The 10,102-nt window shown below is 41.3% G+C and overlaps 1 protein-coding gene across 2 annotated transcripts in view; it reads right to left on the reverse strand.

Moving 5' to 3' along the window:
• The window catches only part of UBXN4 (UBX domain protein 4), a 32,292-nt gene extending 22,396 nt beyond the window's left edge, over positions 1–9,896 (reverse strand). Inside the window, exons 1-2 of one of the 2 annotated variants that reach the window (XM_067742069.1) lie at positions 9,619–9,896; positions 1,906–2,008 (exon numbers count right to left, since the gene is read on the reverse strand). In XM_067742069.1, coding sequence (XP_067598170.1) covers positions 1,906–2,008; positions 9,619–9,700 — 185 coding nt within the window. In that variant the 5' untranslated portion in view covers positions 9,701–9,896. The remainder of the gene's footprint in view (positions 1–1,905; positions 2,009–9,618) is intronic. The other variant, XM_067742068.1, reaches the window with a different exon arrangement.
• Positions 9,897–10,102: the final 206 nt, after the last annotated feature.

Consider the following 10,102-nt stretch of genomic DNA (forward strand, 5'->3'; position numbering starts at 1 on the left):
GAGGAATAATACCAAGAATCAAATTAATGCTTCTAAGAACCAGAAATTTACTTCATTTTCTCTGAATATAAGGCATGATTATCATAAAAACATCTAAAAATACAAAAGTATAAAGAAAAAAATTACCAAGAATCCTACCTTTTCAGAAATAACCACTGTAAACTTTTGATGCATTTCCAATCTATTTTCAATGCAGGACATAACATAAACTAACATGTTCCTAGAACATTAGGTAGCTTTGTTACTATTATATAATAAATAAAATTTACTTTTCATAATTTAAAAGACACACTAGATTCTATTAGTAGACTGTCCAAAATGAAACAACTATCAACCATCACTATACACAGGTATCCCTGCATCTGCTAATAGAAATTCGTTTTAAAAAATACTGGATATATCAGTCTGTATATAAATCTCAACAATTCTGAAATTCTCATTTCTTCCACATTCCCAATAAACCTCTACACTCCTCCTGCCATTACTGACTCTAAAAGGTGCTTCTGGAAGAAAATGAACAATATCAATGACACAGTAGACTCTTTTAAAAAACGATTACAGCTCAAATGTATAGTTCAGTAACTGCTGCTGTTGTGAGGCAGACTATACTATGATTTGCTTTGTGATGTTCTGTTAATAAAGAAAATTTTTAAATAAAAAGTTTACAAACTTATAGGTAAATTTCTGAATATTTTAATCTTGACAGTAATTTTCATTTTGATATTACCGATATCAAAAGGACAGAACTACCACTTTAAAACTGCTAATGAATTAATGTTTCCAGGCATTTATCATTGATGGCTGCTGCTAACATAGAGAGAAACAACAGAGCATTATGTACCCTCTAATGGGAGAATGGAAGACTTACCACCATCTATGAAGTAGTCAAGGGGGAAAAAAACCTAACCTGAATCCAACTGTCAATTTACAGAAAATAGAGGACAGAGTAATAAACTAAATGACACTAACAGAGCTGCAATACTGTAGTAGTACTGTAGGAAACTACATAACGAATGACCTGGTTTCCCAAGAAAATAAACTGCAAAGAAAAAGACAGAGAGACACAGAAGCGAAGCCTACAGAGTAAAAGAGACTTGAGAGAGATCAATGCATCACAATGCGTGGACCTTGATGGATCCTGAACCAAACTGTAATAAATTAAATAATAAAACCATGACTGATGAGAGAACTGAAAATTTGAACACTGAGTAGATATTTCAAGTTAAGAAATTAGATTCATTTTTGAAGTATTACAGTTATGTTAAAAAAATTAAGAATCCTTATCTTTCAGAGACATACAAAAATATTTATAGATGAAGTGATTTGATGACTGAGATTTATTTCAAAATTATATGGGATGAGTTGAAGTGGGTGAGGGAATAGATGAACAAGACTGACCATGAGTTGATAACTGTCAAAGTAGTTGACAGTACAAGGGGGTTCATTACACTACTCAAGCACTTTTGTGTGTGTCTGAAATTCTCTATCCCCCCACAAAAAAAAAAAAATTTAACGAGGGGCAGAGGGATGTATTAACAAAATAAAACAGACTTGTGGTTATCAGGTCCTACAATGGACCTGTAAATGTCCTTATTCTTATTGAATAAAATGGTTCCATTTTCAAAAATAGGATCCAAAAGAGTGGTCAACCTTTCAGAGATATTTCAGGACCACAGTTCCTTTGCATTACTGGTGCATGTCACATAGCTACTTGGTAGACCAAGAATTCATAAGTTTTTCAGTATGATATAATGATGAACTTGAAAAATGGCAATCAGAATTTAAGTCCCTAAAATGTCTTAGACAAAAATCAACATTCTTATAGTCTAAGACTATCACCATAAATCACAACCAAAGACAATGGTTAAAAAAATTTTTAATTACAAGATTAAAACATAAGCAAACCTTTTGGTATCGATTTTAATAGCAACAAAACTGTTTGAAGATGCTTCTGTCACTTTCTCATCTTCCCAACTTGCAGCCATCTGTGTAGACTGCTCATCATCACCTGTAAAACATTTCAAGCATTCTTAAAACATAAGGCCAGTATCTGCTGATTCTTTTCCCTGGAAATCTGGAACTGCAAATAAAATGTAATCTCACAAATAATATTTTCTACCAAATCTGAATTTTCCATAAATGAAAAGTGTGACTTATATGCATTGTTAACATTAATGAGGGCTTCCCTGGTGGCGCAGTGGTTGAGAGTCCGCCTGCTGATGCAGGGGACGCGGGTTCGTGCCCCGGTCCGGGAAGATCCTACATGCCGCGGAGCGGCTGGGCCCATGCGCCATGGCTGCTGAGCCTGCACGTCCGGAGCCTGTGCTCCGTAATGGGAGAGGCCCCAACAGTGAGAGGCCCGCGTACCACAAAAAAAAAAAAAAAAGTAATGAAAAACAAAATACTGCTATTTAGATTATACAAAGTGTTTTCTAAATGAAGACATCCGAATTATGATGCAAATATTATCACAATAATTAGAAGTCATGGGCAGAAATGTGACTACTTTGGCTTTTCTACATATGATTTTAGAAAATAAATGTACAATACTTTTCCTTTATGCAGCATCTTTCTGTTGAGTTCAGTGTCCTCCACACACACCCCACTTATTTTCCAGAATTCCTCCAAGGTAGACAGAAGTAGGTGCAATCCTGTCTGCAGTTTTGGACCTGTCTTTTGTTATAGGCATACTAATTATAAAAGTTACACTGATCCAAAACTAATTATGCTGACAGAATTCAGCACGGTGGCTACTTTGGTAGAGCTACTATTGAACGGGAAGGAGGATGAAGGAGGCTCTGGGGTCTTGGAAATATTTATATCTTTTTTTAAAAATTTTTATTTTATATTAGAGCATAGTTGATTAACAATGTTGTGTTAGTTTCAGGTCTACAGCAAAGTGATTCAGTTATACATATACATGGATCTATTCTTTTTCAAATTCTTTCCTCATTTAGGTTATTACAGAATATTGAGCAGAGTTCCCTGTGCTATACCATAGGTCCTTGTTGATTATCCATTTTAAATACAGTAGTGTGTACATGTCAATCCCAAACTCCCAATCTATCCCTACCCCCCAGTTCCCCCTGGTAACCATAAATTCATTCTCTGTGAATCTGTTTCTATTTTGTAAATAAGTTCATTTGCATCATTTGTTTTCAGATTCCACATATAAGTAATATCATATGATAGGAAATGTTTATATCTTATCTGATAGTTACACAAGTGTATTCATCTACAAAAATTCATCTAGTTGTTCACTGAATATATTTCATTTAATATACTGTATGCCATACCTCAGGGACAAAATGTTTTAGAAGTTATACCTATCTAGAGATTATTTCCATTTTAGACTTGTAATATCCAGATTTTGGCATAACCACTTATTGGTGGGCAAAGGGAAACTTACCTGAGTTAAGTCACTGAAAAATATTTCTGAGGTTAGCAGAGCTAAGTGCTTTTTCAAAGGTGAGCAACCTTTGCCAATTTATGCTTAAAAAGGCTTCAGGTCACATTTTTTGCTTTACAAAAATGAGATCTTTCTATACCTACTCTTTTGTAGGCCACTTTCTTCCCATGTGTCTTCCCGCCTTCCCCAATTTAATCCACCCTTAGCCTTCCCCATTTCAGTTATCTGTTAATGGGTAACACCATCCTTTCAGTTCCGAGGCCAAAAAGTTTAGTTATTCTTGCCTTCAACTGACGGTATCTCCAAAATATATCCAGGGACTTCCCCGGCAGTCCAGTGGTTAAGACTCTGCACTTCCAGTGCAACGAGTGCGGGTTCGATCCCTGGTAGGGGAACTAATATCCAGCATGCTGTGTGGCACGGCCAAAAAATTTAATAATAATAATAATAATAAATATATATATATATATATATTTTTAAAGCACCTTTCTTTAAAAAGTCAGATCAGGGACTTCCCTGGCGGTCCAGTGGTTAGGACTCCACACTCTCACTGCCGAGGGCCAGGGTTCAATTTCAATCCCTGGTGGGGGAGCTGAGATCCCACCACAAACTGTACGGCACAGCCAAAAATAAAATAAAATAAAAAGTCAGATTACGTCAACCCTCTGATCAAAATTCTACAATAGCTCCCTATTTCCCTCAGAGTAAAAGCAAAACGTCCTTACAAATGACCTCAGGCCTTCAGTTACCTCTCTGACCTCATTTCCTTTTATTTTTTTGCTGTCCCTTTCCTTCCTATCCCTTTCCTTTCTATTCCTCAAATATTAAAGACATTCTTTCCATAGGTCTGTGTACTAGCTGTTTCCTCAGCCTGCAATATTCTTCCCCCAGATACCTACATGGTTAACTCTCAACTCCCGTAAGTCCTTGCTCAAATATTATCTTCTCAATACAAACTTTCCCTAATCACTACTTTAAAATTAAACACTTCAGGGAGTTCCCTGGTGGTCCAGTGGTTAGGACTTGATGCTTTCACTGAGGGGACCCAGGTTCAATCCCTGGTGGGGGAACTACGATCCCACAAGTCGCACAGCATGGCAAAAAAATAAAATAAAATAAAATTACACACTTCAGATATTCCCAAAGCTCCCTCATTTCCCGCTTTTTTTTTCTGTAATGCTTATCACCTTCTAATAGACTATGCGTTTTACTTATTATGTTTACTGTTTATTGTCTGTCTCCCTGTACTAGAATGCATGTTCCATGAGAGCAAGGATTGTTTTCCTTTTTATTTACTGATATAACTCAAATGCCTACAACAGAACCTGGCCTACAGTAAAATACCTGGAATATAGCAGGCTCTCAATAAGTATTTTGTGGAATGAATAGCTAAATTTCTGGTATAGTATCTTGGCAAGCCTACAAAAACTTGACTAATGCTGCACAGTTAAAAACATTTTTTGTGAAATGAGATACAGGAATATTCAGTAATAAGGGGCTTGAGAAATCTGGCCACGGAAAAGTAGACAGGGACTAGAATGCACCCACAGACCAAGACCAAAAGAATGCCCATTAGCAGACCCCTAGATGTTGAAGCAGCAAACGGGAAAACTTTTATTTACAGTGAGATCATTCTGAGCACATCTTCAGACACTATGGGGTGAGGAGAGATGTAAAATTCCAAGTAAATGACAGGACTTTCAACCTAGAAAACAGCTATATAGGAACATTTTTACTAAACTTAGAGAAGGCTGTGAGGTGATAGGGATCTTTTTCCTTCAGTCTTTCTTTCATACGTTCACTATTTTATTCCACATTTACGTTGTGCTAGGCACTGAGCTACAAACTAAATATAAAACAAGTGAGATACTGTATGCCCTCAGTGGAGCTTAAAATCTAAAGATACAAAAAAAAGTATTTGTTTGGTCACCCTCTCTGAGGTGATATTTAAGGTAAGACCTAAAGGATGCAAGAGCTGAGCCATGCCACAAGCCAGAAGAGTTCACTACACAGAAGGAATTTCCATGTAGGGAAAGGTCTGTGTAATTATGAGGCTTGTGAACAACAGGGCGCAGGAGACAAGACGAGACTGAAGAGTTAAGGGTCCAGAGATGACGCCCACACTTAGGTTTCTCCAACTGGATGTAAGGTGGTGCCATTTACTTAGAACACTGGGGGAAAACAAAACAGGTTCAAGCAGTAATACTTTTAGTCTTGAGAATCCTGTGAGGCATCCAAGTGGGGATGTCAAGTTGGTGCCTGGAAGGATGGATCTGCCACTTCTCAGGCCGATGTCCTTCACTCCCTCACCCATGCTGTACGACGTAGATAGGGTCTCAAGTGTTCCAACCCCACTAGCAATATCTGTCCATGAGTCAGGCTACTGCAGCAGCAGCTGCTTGACCAAAAGTGATGGAAGACTGAATGGAATTACATTAACTCAGCAAGAGTTATCTTAACACTGCTGGGTGGGATTATTAATTGCCAACTTCAGTACCTTTAGTTTCTTATTTTTAATCAAATTATGAACTATGCTGTGGAGTTAGGTGGGCCAAAGATTTTAGGAGAAAACATTACATCCTTGGTGGTATGAGCAGTATCCAAAAGAAAAGCCATTTAAAAGAATAGTACAGGGCTTCCCTGGTGGCGCAGTGGTTGAGAGTCCACCTGCCGATGCAGGGGACAAGGGTTCACGCCCCGGTCCGGGAAGATCCCACATGCCGCGGAGCGGCTGGGCCCGTGAGCCATGGCCGCTGAGCCTGCGTGTCCAGAGCCTGTGCTCTGCAACAGGAGAGGCCACAGCAGTGAGAGGCCCGCGTACTGCAAAAAAAAAAAAAAAAAAAGAATAGTACAAACTCTGAAGCAAAGAGCTGCAGACCCGACAATCAGTAACTCCAACCTAGAAAAACTCAACTGGTCAAAACCTAAAGGGTTTTTTAGTCTATTTTAACCAAAAAATGAGGCATGAAATAGTGTCTGTCAGTCACGGAGATTTTAGCCAACTAGCAACACTAGTCAGTGAACCCACACCTCTACTTCAGAATCCTTATCAGATTATTCTGTCTTCCCAAGAATAGAATCAAAATCTTCAGTTTGATTTCTTTCAACTTACACAGCTATAATACTTTGAAAATCCTTGTTAACTCGTTGACTTAACTAGTAGTAATCTCTCTAATCTCTTAACATCAATCCTACATATTCTTTAATTCATCCATGAAAATTTCAGTAAAATATAAACAATCTACCTAAAATGCTTCCCACTTGAGTGGTTATATGAAGCAAAGATTACCCTTAAGACCACTCCTTCCACCTATAAACACTCCTTCCAACTATTATATCTTTTTAATTTTCAGTGAGTTGGTACATTACTATCGAGGTCTCAGACCTAAGAAAATCATGAGTTCTGGCTGTATTCTTCAAAGTCAAGAACAGAGGTCTAAGCAATCTATAAGTGTTGCAGTTTCATGACTCCACTGTCTACATACTCCTGGAGGGACACTAATCCTACCTAATCTTGGAGATTAACTTCCTAAAACTCTAGAAAAACCAACAGTATTTTCAATGAGTCAAAGGACTGACTCCTTCGGCAGATTGCTAACAGTCCTCCTGCAAACACTCAACAGTCACTGATACCCTAAAAGCATACGACAGGGCTTCCCTGGTGGCGCAGTGGTTAAGAATCCGCCTGCCAATGCAGGGGACACGGGTTCAAGCCGTGGTCGGGGAAGATGCCACATGCCGCGGAGCAACTAAGCCCGTGCGCCACAACTACTCAGCCTGCACTCTAGAGCCCTCAAGCCACAACTACTGAAGCTCCTGTGCCTAGAGCCCGTGCTCCACAACAAGAGAAGCCACCACAATGAGAAGCCCGTGCACTGCAACGAAGAGTAGTCCCAGCTCACCACAACTAGAGAAGGCCTGAGCACAGCAACGAAGACCCAATGCAGCCAAAGATAAATAAAATAAATAAATGTATAAAAGAAAAAAATAAATAAAAGCATAAGATACATGCTCATCAGTAAAAAGTTAATTGAAGAATGTATGTATTATATATACACACAAAGCCCCAAAAATCTATAACTTTATTTTTCTATTGTAATAATTAGCACTACTGTTTCCAAATGGGTTTCCAAATATGTGTTAATTAAATCTAGCATTTCTTCTTTCAAATTAACTGGTTAGACCAGGAGTGCCTTCTAGGAACCTTTGGACACCATCAAATGTGTTTTCTGTTTACAAATATGACTACCATAATCCTAGATTTCCTGATTTCTACACCAATTTCAATAACTACCTAAATTCTACAACTGTTCAGCTTTTTTCTTGAGAAATAAAGAAGACACTCTTTTTTTTGGAAGCTGCTAAAAAAAAATCTGTCAAGACAAGATATAAATCCTTTTTGTGACACTGGTGTATGTCATTTAACCACCGTGGATGTAAGTTCCCTCGTCTATAAAATGGGCATAATAAGCCCTGTTCTACCAACTGCCAGGATCAATTGAGATTATATATGAAAAACACAACTTAAAATGTCATTAAAACTATTACTGTACTCTTAATAAGCATACTAAGTATCATTAATTTTCCTTTCCCTTTTTTTTTAAATAAATCAGGACTACTTTTTTTAAATAAATGTATTTATTTATTGTTGGCTGCGCTGCATCTTCATTGCTGCGCGCGGGCTTTCTCCAGTTACGAAGAGCGGGGACTACTCTTCTTTGCGGTGCAAGGGCTTCTCATTGCGGTGGCTTCTCGTTGCATACCATAGGCCCTAGGCGTGTGGGCTTCAGTAGTTGTGGCACATGGGCTCAGTAGTTGTGGCTTGCGGGCTCTAGAGCACAGGCTCAGTAGTTGTGGCACACGGACTTAGCTGCTCCGCGGCATGTGACATCTTCCCAGACCAGGGATGGAGCCTGTGTCCCCTGCACTGGCAGGCAGATTCCTAACGACTGTGCCACCAGGGAAGCCCTCCTTTCCCTTTTAATCCACTTATTTCCTTACAGGTTTACCGCAGTTACTTATTTATGTGACATATAACTCTAAAAAAGCATAAGAGAATGTAAACTACTCCAGCTCTTCTAATTAACAACACTGGGCTTACATCTTACATTTTAGCATAATTTAAAACAATTCAAAATTCCAAATTTAATGTTAAATGAAACTCATATTCCAGCAACTTGCTCTTCACCGCAATGCATAAAGTTATAGGGCTATTATTACCTAGCCTTCCAAGTCATGAGTTAATGATGAATAAACCGTTACTAAACACAAATAGTTGAAATAATACACCTCAAATTAACGTAGTCACAAACACTGATTTGGTTCATGTAATGAAGACCAACAAAACCTCACAGAAGCAAAGGTTTACGGTAAATCTAGAAGATTTCAGTAATAAAATACGGAGCAAAATAACCCAGAGCAACACGGCATAAATGAGTTAGTACACCTTCTGAAACTGTAGCTATGAGACTAGGAAGACAACAAAAAGAACCAAGGCTGGTGTGTCTACTTCTTCTAAACAAATGGTTTTTTAAAAAAAATCAACTTGCAAGAAAGTAATTATTCCACATTAGATTCACCACTCCCATATCACTGTAAAAAAAAAAAATCAAACCTATATAGACCTCAAAAGTTTGCGTTTCAGGAACATACGAAAGCCAGTAACCGTAAACATCAGGTGCTTTCTCTTTGTTGATTACCGATGACACAGCTTTCTTCCTGACAGCCCACAACTAATTACAAGTAAAACTGCCTGCCTAATGGCCCGGCTCTCTTCCCACCTACACACTAACTACACGGGCGTTAAAGCCTCCCCAAGTGGATCCTCGGGGACAGAGCGCCCTACCAGGGGGGCCCGGGAGGCGGCGGTGGCGTCAGTGTACGCGCGGGGTCAGGCTCGGCGGGGCGCTGCGGGCTGAGCGGCGAGGGCCTGCTCCACCCGTCCCCTCGCCCCGCGCAGTGAGATGACCGTGGGGCTCGGCGCGCTTTGGCAGCGAGGCCGGGGCCGTGCCTCCCGCCGGGGGCCGGGAGAAGCGGGCGGTGAGGGGCCAGGCCCGGTGCGCTCCAAACGGACGGGGGAGGAGCTGAGACGCCAGGGAGACGGGCAGCCCGGGCCTCTCGGCGTCCGGAGGAAAGGCTGGGGGCCCCTGGGATTAGAAGTAGGCCGGAGGGGGTGTCCCGGCCACGTCTCGCGCCCTCGCCTCCTTCACCTGCCACGAACACCACGAAGACCGCGCCGCTCCTCTTGGCCGACGCGATGGCGGCCGGAATGGCGCCCTGGAACCACAGCATCGCTGCCCTCGGGCACAGGCGCTCGCTCGGTGTGTAGTCGCCTCGGTCCCGGAGCTGGCCCCGCCCTCTCCGTCGTTGGGCCCCGCGGCCCGCCTCCGGCTCCGCACCGGCGCGCAAGCCCGTCAGCGGTCCCCAGGACGCGCGCAAGCGCGCAGGCCGAGGCGCGCCCCGCGACACATGACGCCACGCGTCGCCGTCGGCACCGCGCTCCCGTGCCTTGTCTCGTTGGCAAGTCGGTGCGTGCGGGCGCCCGCGAGGCCGCAGGCCCTGCAGTCGCGGAAGTGGAAGGAGGCAGCGGAAAGGATGACTAATCGCTAAGTGGCGGCGGCGGCGGCGCCTTCCTGAGGCATGACGGGAATTGTAGTCTTCTTAGGCTTGGCTCCTTTAATGTGGGAAATGTCA

The sequence above is a fragment of the Pseudorca crassidens genome, chromosome 6 (assembly GCF_039906515.1).
Source record: "Pseudorca crassidens isolate mPseCra1 chromosome 6, mPseCra1.hap1, whole genome shotgun sequence".
NCBI lineage: Eukaryota > Metazoa > Chordata > Mammalia > Artiodactyla > Delphinidae > Pseudorca > Pseudorca crassidens.